This window comes from Perognathus longimembris, chromosome 28, assembly GCF_023159225.1.
Source record: "Perognathus longimembris pacificus isolate PPM17 chromosome 28, ASM2315922v1, whole genome shotgun sequence".
Classification (NCBI taxonomy): Eukaryota; Metazoa; Chordata; class Mammalia; order Rodentia; family Heteromyidae; genus Perognathus; species Perognathus longimembris.
Genome location: NC_063188.1, coordinates 24,302,049 through 24,319,855, shown reverse-complemented (window position 1 = coordinate 24,319,855; position 17,807 = coordinate 24,302,049). Strand labels below are relative to the sequence as shown.

The window sequence follows — 17,807 nt, the reverse complement described above, 5'->3', positions numbered from 1 at the left end:
TAACAAACCAGGAGGATATGGTAAATACACCTGCACACCCATGTTCACTGCTGCATTATTCATAATAGCCAAGTTATGGGAAAAGTCCAGATGCCTTATAGCAGATGAGTAGATCAAGAAAATGTGGTACACATATACAATGGAATTTTAGGCATTCATTGCAAAGAGTAGTACTATATTATTTGCAGAGAAATAGATGGACCTAGAAAAAAGATATGTTAAGTGAAGTAAGTCAGGCTCAAAGAGACAAACAGTGCATGTTTTCCACTCCTATGCAGAAATTATATCTAAAATAGAAACACACATGGTAATGAATACAGGGTTATATGCATATACACACAATCAAAATGACTAAAGGATAGTATAGTGAGGGAAGGAGTTCAAGGGTATAACTCATTGAACAACTAATGAACAAAATGAATACTAGGAAGTTGAAACATGTTCAAAGGGGAGGTAACAAGAGGTAGGGTACATGAATGGGGGAGGAAGGAAGGATGAGCAAATACAGTCATTACATTCAACATACATTATGTCAAATTTGAACTTCATAACTTGAAGGTAGGGATGGGATGGGCAAAAGGGGAGAACAATGGAGGGGTCACATTGATCAAGGTGCATTGTACTCATAACCTGACTTCTAGGATTGAAACCCCCTTGTCTAACTACCTAATAAAAATAACTATTTTAATGGAGGAGGAGTGAGGAAAGGAAATATGGTGGAAGGGGTGAATTTGTTTAATGCATACAGTGTACAAGTGTGAAAATATCACACTGAAGCCCTCTTGTATTACAAATGTATATATGCTCAAAAATTTAAAAAATAAACATTTTAAAGTATTAAAAGAGAGATGGGTCTTATTGAATACAAAATAGCATGTATAGTATGGTTGATACACTACAAAAAAATGGATGAAAGTAGAAGGAAGATTGCAATGAAAAAATCATTGTAAATACCACAAAATTAAGAAAAGTAAGGGAAGAGCTGGGTTGAAAGCAGCTGGAGGAGTGACAGTGATTAAGACACATCGTATTCTTAAGCTGCTTTGTTATGTGGCACCTTCTTTGCACAACTAAAGAATATTTTTTAAATAGGCCTACATGCAGGACATAATACACAAAGACAATATGAAATGCTAAGTCAGGTTGTAGAATTCTAATAAGAGTTACTGATAAGCTGGGGTCAGAGGCTAATGTCTGTAATCCTAGCTACTAAGGAGACTGAGATCTGAGGATCATGGTTCAAAGCCAGCCTGGGTGGTTAATCTCCAATCAGCCACCAAAACACAAGAAGTGGAGCTATGGCTCAGGTGGCAGAGCATTACCCTTGAGCAAAAAAAAGTGCAAGGACAGTGCCCAGTACCTGAGTTCAAGCCTCAGGACTGGCACACCCCCCAAATATTCACCATTTTTCTTCCTATTTGGAAAGAAATGATATTTTTGTGGGACCCTGAAAAAGTACTATGGGCCTCAGGTACTACGCTTACCATACCTAGTGGAGAAGTTGGTCCTGGGTCCGATTTCTGGAATAGTATGAAGTAGAAAGTGATGGAAGAAAGGCAAGGGCTCCTATAGAAAGTAAAATGGGTATTCCCTTGTCTTAGGCTTCCTCAAATAATGAGCAAAAGTTTAGGACTCAGAAGTAAATAGTCTTTACTCAAGGCACTATTTCTTCAGCAAGTAGCATTTGGCACCTGGACTTTAAGAGTGGGTTCTTGATGGATAATTTGGGCTCTGGTCTTTCCCCAGTCACATCCCTACTTTCCTAATGACTGTGTGGGAACAGAAAATTTTTGTCATCTGACAAAAGGAGATTCAGTTGTCACTGTCTGCTCTTATAGCCTGTTGAAAGGGAAAGCTGCTGAAAGCCGTTGAAAATTTGAGTGCTTACACAAAGTCTCATGGCTTCCTGCTGCTCTCTCCTCTCCAAACTAGTTCCAAGTCATTCCCCTGCCTCAACCACTTGTTGCCTTTCTAAATCCTACTCAGGTTTCAAAGGCTTATGTCTAGACTTTCCCCAACTAGGAAGCTTACCTTGATCTCTGGAGTCCACAGTGAACCACTTGGCACTTGGAGATCATACACCTAGTTTGGAGTCAGTTGTCCAGATGCTTGTGTGCCCACTGATGTTCTCACCCTGACTGTCAACTCTTCCGGATCCTGGCTTTTCCCATGTGTATACTCCTCAAAGCACTCAGCACAGTGTTGTGCATCCAGAGCACATACAATGGCATCTTGATGTATTGCACATGTATTTCTACCGAGAGCTAATAATACTCACAATGTGTCTAGCAGCAAAAACTCCATCAACTATGGCACAACAGAAAGCCGCAATCACACCAAAGCTGATAAACACAATAGAAGCTACCAGCTGCAAGGAGAAACAAAAGTGACTGTTAGTCTTCTACTTTTGATGCTTTGTGAGATAGGCAATCCCCATCAGATTGGCAGCCAAAGCAGAACTCTAGTGTATCACCCATCACTAGGTTATTTTTAGTCATGCAGGGTGTGGGGAGGAACACTGAAGTACTTTTGTATGTTTTCAGAGAACACTAAGAAATTCACTCTGTGAACACCAAATGAAGAGGACTCTTGCTGGAATCCAGCATGTTATCCATGGAGGAATCCGATTACATAGCTCTTTCAATGCATCCTCCAACTCCTTGGACCTTTGATATCATGTAATCCAACCCTCTATTTTACTAATGTGAAATTGGAGGCACAGTAAGAGGAAATGGTATTCCCAGGGTCTCCATCTAGTCTCTAAGAGAGTCTGATCCCATCAACTCCTACTCCAGCATTCTTTTCATTTCCTCACACACATAACACCATGGCGTGATGGACATTGATGATGATGAGGGTAATTTGAAGGGCCTGCATAACCCCATATGGCCTTAAGCGTCATTGAAGAAAGAGAACACTCCATTTGCTAAACTTAAAAGTCATGGATATTTTACAAGGGTTGAAGTAAGTGAAACGGATCGGTTTTGTGGGGTATATATGAAAACTTATAAATAAGAAAAATGGTTGATCAAACCAGAAGTCCTTATTTATTAATCAAAGTAGACAACATAGAATGTCCTAAAGCTTCGTCTTCTATTACCAAGGCTATTCTACAACTCAGTGTGTGGCCCATAGGTGTTTCAAGGTATTTCCTAGGGTGCTGAGACCACCATCTACCTTTCTTCATTCTTCAAACTACATGTTGCAGAATGTTTTCTCTCTTGACTTTTTTTTGGGGGGGGGGAAGGAAATACAATGGCTTCAATCTGTTCTCCAGGACAAGGAAGAAATCAAGTCCAAGGGCACACTAGAGTTCTCTCCCTTCAACAAGCTAGGAGGAAATGCTTATCTCCTTTGGGAGTTGTTCAGAAACATCTCTCTATAAATCTCACTTCACAGCACTACAGATAATGGGTAAATAATAGATGAACAATCTCACAAAATTGGCATTATTAGCTATGCGATGATCAGCTCTACAATTAAAACTCCCCCATTATTTTGAATAATTTAAGTGCAAAGTGCAAAAACAACTGGCAGAGGAGGGTGTCCAGGTAAAATGGAACAAATAAACTATTAGAACTCCCTTGAGAAAGATTCACCATGTTTCTGGGGAACAAATATATGATTAGGGTTCTCTATCCCTACAGCGATTACATTATCTGATTAAACTTGCTATTAAATAGGCCTCATTATCAAAATTTTGATACCACAGAGACTTGTGCAAGGGAAATCTAATTAGCCCACCATCTGACCACAAGTGTAAAACTGCAATTAACTTGAAGTCCAGTCTACCTTTGCTCTCCAAGAAGTCTTCCCAGATTGAAGGAATAAATCTTAACCATTTGCCTTTGGGAGGCCTCAATAAGACACCAAACTTCCTAAGCTTGGCCTTCTGATATATGTTCATTTTCTTTCAACCTTACAATATTTTTGAATTTGAACTAAGGGTAATGGAGCTATTTTAATTTGGCTCCACCATTTCATTTTGTGTGTGTGTGGCTGGGGGGGGGGGCAATTCTCATGCCCTAGTAATTTTTTTCTTAAGGAAAGTCCTCTAGGTTGTAATCTTCTAAAAAATAAGAATCTTTTGAAAACTTTTACAAAATATAATGTATCAGAAAAGAAGACATGAGAGTCACCAATAATTCTGGGCTGCAGTCATGGAAATCACTGAAGCAAAAGTACTCCAGGCAAGGACAATAGCTGTAATACTCTCTGTATCTCTATGGCTTGAGACTAGGTAGACCAGGCAGGCTGCATGGCACAAGATGAAAACAAGTCCTCTACCACAGGTTCACTGTAAAACTAGTTCTATGAGGGAGGAGGTAACAAGTTGGATAAGAAATGTACATACTGCCTTACATATGAAACTGTAACCCCTCTGTGCATCACTTTAACAATAAAGAAATGAAAAAAAATAAAGTAGCAGTTTGTGTAGACAAATTTATACATGCTTAAGAGATGGGTTACATATTCACAGAAAGATTAAGGCTTTTCTGACAAAAATGTGATCCTATAGGAATGAAAACTTACCATCTGCCGCTTATTCTCCACAAGGTTTGAACCAATGATTCCAAGGAATGACCCGAAGCCAAGCTGGAAAACAAACAACATACATAGAATGTGGGAAGATAGTCAGCCTGACTCTACCATCATTCTTGCTCCTGAATATGCATCAGGATCACGGAAAAGAACTGGAATGCAAATGCTAAAGCCACACGCAGTTGCCTACACATATACATGATGTGAAAGTATTTTTCCTGCCACTTTTCAATTTTCCTTTGAAGCAATGAGTCACGCCTAAAAAGAAATCCATGCTAAAAACTAAAAGTAAAGGTCAGCTGTAGCTTTTCAGAGTGTACCTATTTCAATTTCAATATCCATTACCTAGTACGTAACTGGTGAGTCAGAGATATATAGCGATGAAAAGCACACATTATAGTTTGGTCTTTATCTGTTTTTAGAAGAGTCTTCCACTTTGAAGTTTGGGTTACACAATAAAGGTGTGCAACAGCAATTTTTGATGCATCTGGCATACTAATCAAAATCAGGAAGTACTTTAAAAATCAGCAAGCACCTTAACCCACACTAAAAAAATAAAAATAAAACAACTTTTTTTGAAAACCTGTATTTGTGGTTGACCCAATGAAATTTATGTTAGCACTTATTCACTTCTTCTTCCCCTATCTCTGCTTCATTTATGGACAAAATGCATTCATTAAAGGGTGAACAGAAATGGCAGTGTAAAACCTCTAAAAACAATTTTCCTGTCTAAGTGGCTGGGATTACGGTTCAGTGTAGCAGATACCACTATCCTCTCAGTCTTGCTATTAGTGGACTACGTTTGCCCATCTCAGCTGAAAATGATCACTAACCAATAGCTATTGATGGAGATGAAAATGGAAGAAGTAAAAAGTGGTGAGAATGGACCAATAAATCTTAACACAAGCTCACAAATGTAGTTACATTTCTCTTTAGCTTCACTAATCATCTCTGTTTCAGATTATCTGTAGCCTTACCTTAGCTCTTAGAAGCATTTATTTTGGGGGTTGGGAATATGGCCTCGTGGCAAGAGAGCTCTCCTCGTATACATGAAGCTCTGGGTTTGATTCCTCAGCACCACATATACAGAAAACGGCCAGAAGTGGCGCTGTGGCTCAGGTGGTAGAATGCTAGCCTTGAGCAAAAAGAAGCCAGAGACAGTGCTCAGGCCCTGGGTTCAAGCGCCAGGACTGGCAAAAAAAAAAGCATTTATTTTGGTCCAAGGTCTTCCAAGCCTTATACCCAGACTTGGATATCCAGCCAACCCAAGTACTGGACATAGTGGAGAAGTAGAGGGGAACTGAGTGGTTGTCTGAGAATCTCAAGGATAAAGGAAGAAAATTTCTAGAGAGACTCTGCAGAGCCACTTTGTCAGCAACTAGTATTGGGAAGTAAAAACTGGGGTACATGAATGTACATACCATACCATTTAAGATTCTACTGCAAATACTCATTCAGCAGGTAAACTATGTCTATGTTTACCATATGATCTTATTTCAAATATAATTAAAATGTATTGTCATAAAATATACTGATTAAAATCTGATAATAATAGTATCCTGACTTAGAACCCTAGATCTTCTATTTATGTCTGTACAACTTCGAACACACTGATTAACTTCTGTAAATCTGTTTCGTTATCTGAAAAACAGTGACCATAGTAGTGCTACCTTAAAGGGCTCTTGTGAGGATTAAGCAAGTTGATACATTCAAAGAACTTTGCACAATACTTGGCACACAGTAACTGTTCAGTAAATATTTACTTTGCTTTAGAGATTATTATTGCTATTTTTAAATATATTCAACTTCTGAGTCTCTGTAACTTGAATTGATCTGGAAAACATGTCAATAGTTGCTCCATATCATGCTAAAAGTGTTTCTCCTTTTTATACTATGTGCCCTTTGCAATTTGTTCTATAGACTTTATTTTCCTTAAGGGGAATTACATGAAAAGTATATGCTCATGATGCTTTGAGCCACTTGCAGAGATTGAAAAAAATTCAGATGCAACTTCTTGAAGGGAAAGTAACTCTTTTTACCAAACAGTTCATCAACTTATACAGATACTCACACAATGTCTTCTGAAACCCAACAGCAAACTTTCCCCATACAGGCATCTACCACACTGGCTATTCCTATTAACTCATGACCCAAAGGGCTATTGGAACTCACTAGAACCTACTGAAACTCACCAGAAAGACAAGGCACTCCAGGATTGGAAATCTCAGGCCAGCCAATTCCCCACTTCCAATCCATTATATTCTCTTCTAATTCATTTCATTTTCTAACATGTGTTGAATAATTTTATGCCAAATATGTAAGAAGACCTGTGGCCCCTATCTTACAAGAGCTCATCAAGAACCACAGGGAAGTAGGGCACCAGTGGCTCACGCCTGTAATCCTAGCTACTCAGGAGGCTGAGATCTGAGAATTGCAGTGTGAAGCCAGCCTGGGCAGTAAAGTCTTTGAGACTTATCTCCAATTAAAGTGGCATGGTGGCTCAAAGTGACAGAGTGCTACCTTTGAGCAAAAGAGCTTAGGAACAGCACCCAGGCCCTGAATTCAAGACCCATGACCAAAATAAATAAATAACTATTTTAAAAAATAATTTTAAAAAGAAAGAAGGAAAAAAAGAACCATGTGGAAGTAAACAAAGATACAAACCAACCAAAGTGCTATATGGACAGAGATTTTGGATTATATACTTGTGTCTGTTCGTTAGAAACTGTCCCTTTGAGCAGCCTCTTTAACTATTTTTATTTGGTTTCCTTATCAATAAAATGTGAGTCACAATAGCATATATCACACAGGGTTGCTGGGAGAATTAAATGAGATAAAGTATGGAGCATGACTTGTAAAGTGCAAGTTGCTAAATAAAAGGTATCTCTAAATTTCCATAGAGGAGACATTCTATGTGGACTAAAAGGAGTGACATAGTTTAGTGGGTAAGAAACTGTTATCTACTGAGTGATGGTTGAAAGGATTAATTCACCTGGATGGTCCTCGAATGAAATCACCAATATTGCTAAGAACTTAAGACCTTATATTTAAAAGCATTGAGAGTTAAAGAAGCAATCATTACTTTTATCTTGGTCACAGGAATGCTATGGAGTTTGGAGTTTGATAAAGCTGTTATCATTCCCACTTAATACTTGGAATCATTTTCTTAAAAAAAGACAAGGTCAAAGCCAAGGCCAGCCCTCAGATCATCTGATTAACAACTAATATTCTTTCAGTCATACCTTGGTACCATTATGGCCAGTGTTAGTAGAATAATGACCTTCAAGCAACAAGGGGCTTATTGATGCCTCTTTCCCCAATGCCCCCCAGAAAAAAAAAATCTTCTGGAATAGAATCCTGTTTGAGGAAGAGCCAAGGAGTTGAAAATAAAATGAACCAACAGAATTTCTTGAAAATGGAAAGATGTTTCTGATCAACTGTTTATGGTAAGCCCTATGATCCTAGTTGTCAATAGCTTCATGGAGTCATGTAAGGCTTTTATCTTTGGACCTTCATTTTCATTTTGCTATGACCTGAACTAATAACCAATTTGCTTTGTTTTGACTACCCTCTACTTATGAAATAAAAAATAATAATTAGAAGTCAAAATCATATTGAAGGGTTCTTTGGGGGCATGGACCTTATCACTTTAGGTCTATGCATATTCACTGTCCCAAATACCTAGGGCTGAGGTTGAGAAGGATTAGCCATTTTGTAAATATTAACTGCACATCCAGTCTATAGCAAATACTGTGTTTGATCAGTTATTTGGAGGCTCGGATTTGGGGGTAGGGTTGATGCTAAGACTAATGAGATTTAGGCTCAAGGAGCTCATGCTGTAATTAGGTAAATCAGTCCACAATCCCTTTCCATAATCCTAAAAATCCACAGAGCTCTTAAAACCAAAAGGGCTTTCTGATAACTAGCTTGGTAGCAAAGCCTGACCTTGAACTAATAATGTGAAGTGACTTTATACTGTTAATTTTGTTTCATGTAAAAATTCACATTCTATTTTAGAAATATGAAGGAACTTGATTGTGGAGTGCTTCTCAAGGCTCTACTGAGATGTTAGATGTATAATTTTAAAAAATTAATATCCTGAATCACAGATGACTCAAGTGTTCAGATAAGGGATTGTGGACATGTATAAACAAAAAGAAGTGAAAATATGGCTCAACAAATGCTACTAATTATCAATGGATATTTTTCCAGGATCCATGAATAAGAAGAATCTGTCATAAGGAGTTCAAAAGATGAGAGGCACCACTATGTTCCCCAATAGCTGAGAAATGTTCCTGCTGTGTTTTTAAGTTGGACTGTGACAGAGCATTTAGACAGAGAAACAACAGGAAGGACATCTAGGGAACAATGTAAGTGACAGAGCCAAGGCAGAAAAGCCCAGGTCATGTACAGGGGCATGTGACAATTTTGACAAAAGAGAAGTAATATGAGACCTGCATCTGCATCTACAGAGATCTTTGAATGGCATGCTAAGGAATCAACAGGAAGCCAATGGAGGTTAAGATATTATGACTTTCTAAACATTGCATCCAAAAAATTGGGATTCAAGTCTTTAAAATATACTGTTAAGAATTTGTATTTTAGGGCTGGGGATATGGCCTAGTGGCAAGAGTGCTTGCCTCGTATACATGAAGCCCTGGGTTCAATTCCCCAGCACCACGTATACAGAAAAAGCCAGAAGTGGCACTGTGGCTCAAGTGGCAGAGTGCTAGCCTTGAGCAAGAAGAAGCCAGGGACAGTGCTCAGGCCCTGAGTCCAAGCCCCAGGACTGGCCAAAAAAAAAAAAAGAATTTGTATTTTAAAATGAAGTTGTATTTTAAAATCATTTCAGAAGAAAGTGAAAAAAGCCCCCTGTGGTCACTATATTTGATTTTGGTACCCTGGGTACTGTATATGCATTAATCTGAATTAGGGAAGGGAAAGGGAACATCAAAATGGTGAGACAAAGGACAAAGGGTAACCAGTGCAACAGTGATAAATAGAAGACAATATGTTGTAAACTAACTGTACAACTTGTGGGGTGGTTGGGGAGGAGAGAGGTTGGAGAAAAATGAGGGAGGAGGTAACAAGTTTGGCAAGAAATATACTCACTACCTTATGTATATGACTATAACCCCTCTGTATGTCACCTTAACCATAAAATTAAATTTTAAAAAAGAAGAAAATGAAAAAAGCCTCTGTCTAATTCACAATAAGCTACAAAACCTCTATCTGGAGCTCCTAATATTTCCTGAGCCATTCAATTTAATCATAACTGTTTTGGATTTACCAAGATTCTTTATGAAGCTGAAGCCACATTAGCCTAGGAAAGCTTTCTAGATTATTAAATGTTCTCTGTTGCCCTGTTTCCTAATATCCCATTGTAAATTTTTGACTCCTCAACCAACTGACTTACTCCAGGAAAACCTCCTGGTTTCTTTTGTAAATAAAACTCAGGCAAAGCCAGGTGCTGGTGGCTCAAGCCTGGAATCTTAGCTGCTCAGCGGCTGAGATATGATGATCACAGTCCCAAGCCAGCCTGAGCAGATAAGTCTGTGAGACTCTTAGCTCTGATAAACTATCAGAAAAAAGCCAGAAGTGGTGCTGTGGCTCAAAGTGGTAGAGGTCTAGCATTGAACTCAAAGAGGCTCAGGAGCAGCGCCCAAACCCTGAGTTCAAACGCCAAGACTGGAAAAACAAAAACAATAAAAAGCCAAATCTCAGGCCTATGGCAGTACAAATGCTGGGGAGTGGGTATCAGAGTGAAAGACTTGCCTCACTGATCAGGGGGCCAACTCTATCATGTGGGTTGCATGGGAAACACATTCAGAGGCCTCATTTGCCTCCTCTGAGGTGAGAGGAGGTTTAGAAGTAAAGAGCAACCTCTGTCACAGGCCCTTTATACTTGATACAACAACAAGAGCTCTAGGATTTTTAGGCCTTCAAAGTGGAAAGCTTAACAGAACTCTTCTGGAATAGACTATGTCTCAATCTTTTAAGGACTGTAAGAAATCTTATGCCACTTTTTCTATCCTTGTTAGTTTTAATATTTTTAACCTTAATGTTCAGCTGGCACAGATTAGCACACATTTAAAGATATATGTGAGTTGGTGTGCATTAGAACAATGATACTGTATTCTGATTCAGGTACAGTATACTATTATAATATACCTCACTGGACAGAAGTATCTGGTTTGACAAAATTAAAAAAAAAATGCCCCATGTCTCATATGACTTCAAATTATGCAAATAGCATTGTTTTAAATGTCACAGATATCAATATTTCAATGAACTATACAGTAAGTCTTCTTATAACCTAATAACATCTCTGTAATTTTATCTGTTTTGTACATCTACACTTCCCTGTATTGTTAACACATGTAAGTAGAGTTCAAAATAGCAGAAATTTTCTCTGCTGTAAAAAATGTTCACAGTTCTATACAATGGTAATTTATATTCAAAGTGACCAATTTGACAGTGCAGAATCTTAAAGCACTACATTATACTCCTGGTTTTATGGCCCAGCACATTTTACTGTGTTTTAGTTCCTTAGGTGCCTGGTGATCCACCAAAATTAAGACTCCCCTGGGGCACTTAGCAAAAATGTTAGCTTAACACACATTGCTTTTTCAATCAAATTAGTTCATGAAAAGAAAATTCACATTTGTTGGGCCCAACCACAATCAGAATCTCTAGAGGTTATGAAGGTAAGGTCATAGGTAAAATAACAGCTCACCATGTCACTCCTGTTTATACCTGGATTAGAAACCCACATGGGCTTCCAGGTAATTCCTTAATAACCAAGCTATTCGATTAGTGAAAGCACCCCATTCCCAGACAAATCTAGTTTCTCGAGCATTTAGTGTTGAGCTAGAAGTCCTAATTCTATTTACTGTAACATGATCTGACCTATAGAGTCAAATGGATTTTTAAACTTTTCAATCTGCTATCTTCTCCCCTTCACTTTCTATAATTAAAACTCATTTTAATTAAACAGTCTACAGCAAAAATTTTAAAGGTTAAACTAAAGAGGCACACTTTGCACTTAGGATAGCTCTTCTATTACTTCCATTTTACCTTGTAATGAAACATACACACACAGACACACACCTCCAATGCTTCAACCTCCAGTACGAGCTGAACATCGGGTACTTGAATAACACAACCAGGAGCCCTTGTTCCTTTGTTAATCTATTCCGACCTAGCCACCCACAGTCACATTCTACAGAGAAGGTTCACAGGCACTGTTCATGAATAGGAGTTTGTACTCTTAAATAACATGTAAAAATCTCACCCACAGCGATTCTGAATCTTGACTTGAGCATTTGCTCATCAGTCAGAAATATTTTACTAATGCAGCTACCTGAAGCACACAAAGTCACACAGATCCTGTAAATTGCTTTCCAAGCCAATGCTCTTACCCCTCCTTTCTTCCCCCTCCCCTTTGCATTTAAAAATAAAACCCAATTCTGCTGATGTCAGGTATTCGTGCCTCACCACAGGAAGTGGACTGGGTGAGTTCTCACATCACATGTTTATCAGAGGACACAGAACATCAACTGGTGTCTGTGGGACACTTGCCTTCAGCTGGGAGACCAGCCAGCCTCAAATCTACAAAAGAGCCTTCAGCTTGAAGGAGGCACAGCCCACATCAGAGCCCCTCTTCCAAAGGGCTATAAAGGAGGCACACTGTGGAATGGATTCAAATGGAATTGGTGACCTAGGTAACAAGCTTATCTTTAATCCTTTTTTCTCCCCCATTGAGAGAGAGAGAGAGAGACAGACAGACAGATAGACAGACAGAGACAGACAGATTGAGACAGAGAGACGGAGATAGACAGAGAGACTGCAAGAGGGAGAGGAAGAACAAAAAATACACCTGACCTTCTTGTTTTCCTCATTTAAAAAATGAATCATTCCTTCCTATGCTCTAGCAACTGCAACTGGGAAGCCATTTATTTGGTATTAAAAACGTTATACAACCTCTAGAATTAAGTTTGGTGTTCAATAGTATAGACTGAAATAAAGTTTTTTTTTTGTTTTCGTTTGGGCTTTTTGTTTGTAGACAGGGTCTCACTATGTTGGATAGGCTGGTAAATGAGATGTTTTTATTAAACAGTTTCAACTGTCTCTAAAATGGACTGCATGCACCCCAGGGGTGGATAAAATCATCCATTGGAATATAGAAAGAAACCATTAGAATTTCTGTTTGGCAGTTATTGTTGACCTAAAAGAAGAAAAAAAAACTGTTACTAATATTCAATAAATGGCTTGGCACTAGCACCCTCCATCAGTGTGAGTATCAGATGATCAGAGAGCTGTCCTTGGGGAAGAGGGCACTTTCTAAGCAGCAAAGGCTTAATGGCAGGGCATTTTATGTATACCCAGATTAGATGATCTAGTTTTAACTAAGCTAGCTCTAACAAAACAGACTAGACATTTGAAAAGATTCCTGTTAAGAAATCAAAAATTGAAGATGACTCTAATAAAGTTAGCACAAATGGGCAACAAATAATGGAAGAGTTGCTATGTCTAAGTCCCAGGGAAAACTTTCTGTCGATACATTGAGAACTAACATTTTAAAAAAACACACCTAAAACAACAACAAAAACTAATAGTTCCAACACCAAGCAAATCGTATCTGATAAGAAGTTGGCCAAAGCTTGAACTTGGTCACTTATAGTTATAATCTTAGATACTTAATGGGCAGAGATCAGGAGAATCACAGGTAGAAGCCAGCCCAGGCAGAATGCAAGTGAGACTCCATCTCAATAAGCAAGTAAGGCATGGCATGGTGACCCTAGCTACATGAAAGGATCAAGAGCAGTCTAAGACAGATCCTAGGCAAAACCACACAACCTATCTGAAAAATAAGTAAAACAAAAATAACTGAGAGTGTGGTTCAAGTAGCAGAGTGCCTACCTAGCAAGCACAAAGCCCTGAGTACAAGCCTCAGTATGGAAAAAAATGTCAACCCAAAATACCCATAATTACCTAGTGGGCCACTTGAAATAACACAGCAGCTGCTGTGTTTAATGAAACACTTCACACTGATTATCATCCTGTCACACTTCAGTGCTTGTAAAATGATATTAAAATTGTTTATTTCATTTTCATCTAAATTTTGAATTTCCATTTTATACGAATTTTATAAACATGTATATAATTTAATAAATGAATAAATATACATGGTTTAGGAGTGTATCTTCAATATCTTTTTCCTGATAGAAGTACAGACTTATTTGCAGATCCATGCTTTTTGTTGATCATTGAATGTCAAGCTTCCCAGATGATCAGACTCCAGGTAAGATCAGTTGATTTCTAGTATATACAGGAAAACAGATGACTTCCCCCAAAAGGATCTTAGCCTGATGTTAACAATGCTAGTTAGAAACATCTTCTAAACCAGAACATCAAAGTCCTAAAGAATAAAATGACTTGCTCCAGCTCACTGTCAAAGATGGCACTAGGACTTTCAAAGTCCCAGTCCAGTGCTTTTCATAACAAGGCCAGAGTCACCTTTTTGTATAAATATAGAGAAATAGAGAGAGGAAATTTAAACAAACTCTAGAAACTCAAACACAATTTTGCATAACCAAAGTAGAGCCCACATCTCTGTAGCCAGTAAGCTACAGAGACGGGCTTATGCTTTCCATACTTACAATAACTCCTGGATAATAGCCTCCAACAGTCACATTCTGGGTCCTAGTGGTTGCAGCAAGGCCCACCGTGAGAATTAACACAGACACAATAAGCAAAGTCACGGTCACATAAATGGAGTTTCGTTTCCTCCTGTTGAAGGCTCCTGTAAACACAGAGAAAGTCAGATTGTTCATTTCAGCCAGAAAAGAGAAATTTTTACTAGGAAGGTTTTTCTCTCCTACCCCTGCTGGTAACTGAGGTTGTCTCTAGGGAGTGGGATTACAGCAAAGTGATGGAAATTTCAGTTTTGCAGTAATCAACTGCCACTTTTATAATAAAAATGTATTTCTATGTAACAGGAACCCCTTTGCACATCACTTTTATAATAATATTTTTTAAAGAAAATTTCCAAAATGTCAGGAGGCTGAGATCTGAGGGGGAAAATGTATTTCTAGTTTGAAAATAACAGAAGAAATCTCACCAGTTATATAAAAACAAAACACATTCTGTGTTTTTGGCATTACATAAAAGATGTGTCATCTGTACTTAGTAGGGTGGGTTTTATTAGGCCAAATTATAAATGCATATGATGAATGCAAAGTGTTTCTGTGGGGATATTAAATGAAAATATTTTAAAGCCAATATGTAACTAAGAAGGGTTTTTTTCATAAGCTAGAGATATGAACTTTCATTTTCAGTGTAAATATCAGAACCACGTCAGGTACTAGGGATTTTTTTTTCATTTATTTCTGACATTTGCCACCTCACATATAAACTTTAAAATGGTGTGCTGGCACAATTTGTCACATAACAAATGAATGTAATAAAGTAAATGTTAGGAGGTCATTAGTCCACAAAGATATATATTGTGGAGGGAGATGGGAGGGATTCTAACTTATACACACTTAGACTTATGTGAGGGTGACCTAAATATAAATGATGTGAAACCCATTCTCCTACTCTGTGCTTATCAGACATGATAGAGCAAGCCAATATTTTTTTTAAAATATGCTTATTAGGTCAGATAGAAAAATGGTATCTAAGCTCCTAATCAAGGCTCTATACTCTATGAGCATGGGAGGGGGGCCATCAGGAAATGTTTTGGGGAGGGTTACCACCTAGGAGCTCTCAGGGGGAAAAAGTGATCAAATGGGGGATGCTAGGAGATTTCAATTTTCTAGTAGAGTTGTGGAGGGTAGGAAGAATGAATCACTGGAGAACCTGATGGTGAGATGGTTGCCAAGTGCCTTGACTGTAATTTGTGGCCCTAACGAAACCTTTGGGTCTGTAAAATCTAGTCATTGTGAAAGGCCTCACTACAAACTCTAGAAGGAAGCAGTGCAGAAGGATACTGCCCAGACTGCACTACTGAGGAGGAGGAGGAGGGGGAGAGGGAAAGAGGAAGGGAAAAGAAGAAGAGAAAACATGGAGAAAGACCTAGGAAACCAGTTAGTGATGTGGCTGCACCTCCTGCAGATATCCCCTCTGGTACGGAAATAGTATGGAGTGCTGCCTTGGGTTAAACCCATCATCCATATTGTCTTTCCCCTTGTGATCTCTGCTCCTAGGGAAGTGGGAGAGGCTAGCGGTCTCTTCTGATGTCAACCTAAAGTAAGGGATGTGATGCATCAGGTCAGTTTTAATAAGGTATTATTCTGACATTGTTTTGCATCAAAGTGTAGAAGTGCTTTAAGCATTTATAGGCACCAATATACTAAAGTGCCCATCTTACCCTGAAAGGAGAGCTGAGGAGAGTGGAGAAAAGAAGTACCTCTGCCATGAGACCTCAGTCCAGCCTCCACAGGGAAAAAAAAAAGGTCCAGAGACACCTGTGACATCAGGGCCCTTCGTGTGAGATGGTGACTAGGGATGTAAAGAACAAGTTAATGGGTGGCAAACATGAACAAAGTTTGGCAATTACAACTGCCAGGGTTAATTATCTTTCCTATTGACTTTGATGTACCCTAAATGAGTCTCTAAACCAGGGTTCCTATTTAATGATAGGATTGACTATTTGACGAGTTTTCAATTTATTCCACAATGGATTCTAACATAAATGTATCAACACCACCTTCCATTCTTGTCTTTTCTCCTTTGTCACTCCTATAGGTTCTCTAGCCTTTCCTTGCCCCCAAATTGAGAGGGGGGGAGAGGGAGAGGGAGAGAGAGAGAGAGGAGAACCAGGAAAGATCCTACACTTAAAATATGATGTAACCTTTGTGATGAAATTGGAATATGTATATATGCGTGGCTTTGCTAATTTGTTTCTAATTTGTTTCACAGGCTTGTTCTTTCCCCACTAACTGACCCTTAATCTTATTCACAGCTCTTGGGTCTTATTTTCAAACATCACTCTAACTCTTAAAAGCACAGGAGCCAGGTCAGAAAAGTGACTCAGCAAACCACATGGTGTCATTGGAAAATCTATTTGTTTTTCTTTGCTTTAGGACTTGAATTGAAAATTCAGTCAGTTGAGAAAATAGGCAAGGGCACAAGGGCCTTGCCTCTAGATAGGGTTTGTTTTCTATAAAATTACCAAGAAAAGTCTCACATTGCATTTATAATTAAAGTGTATTACATGTCATATAATAAAAATATCACAATGAATTCCATTATTTTTTACCATTAATATATGCTAATAAAAAGAATTATTTTTTACCATTAATATATGCTAATAAAAAGAGTAAATAAAGAAAATTCTGACTTCACTAGGTGGAATATCCTCAGTCCTCTCATGCTTCTTCAATTACTCCTTATTTTATACTACAAACTCCACAAATGTGTAAAATAAAATATATAGTAATAACATTCAATGTAAATGTATGAAAATGGAAACAGGTAATTTGAGGGATGGGATTACATTCTCTCTCTAGAATGATGGGAGAAGGGACATTAATCAAGAGGCATTGTACTCATAAACTGACAGGTTGAATTGAAACCCCTTTGTATCACTACATAAAGATACTAAAATATATCTTAAAAACCATTTTAGTTGTACTTAGGGAGATGACTGTTTTAAGGAACATCTGTGTGAATCATTTCAAAAAATGAATAATCACCCGTCAATTTATCTTCAGTGTCAAGTTCACATTAACTTGATTTTGTGAAGGTGTGTCCAATGATCCTATAAAACAGATAATTTTGTGTGCTTAGAACATATTTCTGGTGCTTGTTCTATCTTAGAGGTGAAAACAGCCCTGCCCCTGTGAGAGCATAATTAAGGGCTTCCTTTAGATGGTCCTGTGAATACAGGACCTTCTTAGTCAGGTTTTAATAAATAAAATGCATAAATCAATACATCAAAATGGCCTATAAATCAATATGTCAAAGAAGCTCAGATACCATGAGCCCTTTTCAAAGTACTGAAAGGTGCCTGTCATTGTGTCTGATACTTATTAAGTAGTCTGTACTTATTGAATAACAGTAACAGTAATCAAACTTGTTTATGTCTTAATTGAGAAGGTATGGGATGAATTATGTGCATACACATTGGCTATCCTCATAGAACCAGCTTTGTAAAACAGGATACACTGGAGAGCTCCCTAGAACCAAAAACCATCTGTTCAACTAGAGTCCTAATCAGTATTTCTCACTACTCTGTCCACTTCGTGCCCACTGTTAAA

The 17,807-nt window shown here is 38.2% G+C and overlaps 1 protein-coding gene across 1 annotated transcript in view; it reads right to left on the bottom strand.

Annotated features, from left to right (window-relative positions):
* Tmem255a (transmembrane protein 255A) overlaps nucleotides 1-17,807 on the bottom strand; it is a 49,956-nt gene that overhangs the window by 28,136 nt on the left and 4,013 nt on the right. Inside the window, exons 2-4 of the mRNA XM_048336043.1 lie at nucleotides 14,205-14,347; nucleotides 4,534-4,596; nucleotides 2,279-2,368 (exon numbers count right to left, since the gene is read on the bottom strand). Coding sequence (XP_048192000.1) covers nucleotides 2,279-2,368; nucleotides 4,534-4,596; nucleotides 14,205-14,347 — 296 coding nt within the window. The remainder of the gene's footprint in view (nucleotides 1-2,278; nucleotides 2,369-4,533; nucleotides 4,597-14,204; nucleotides 14,348-17,807) is intronic.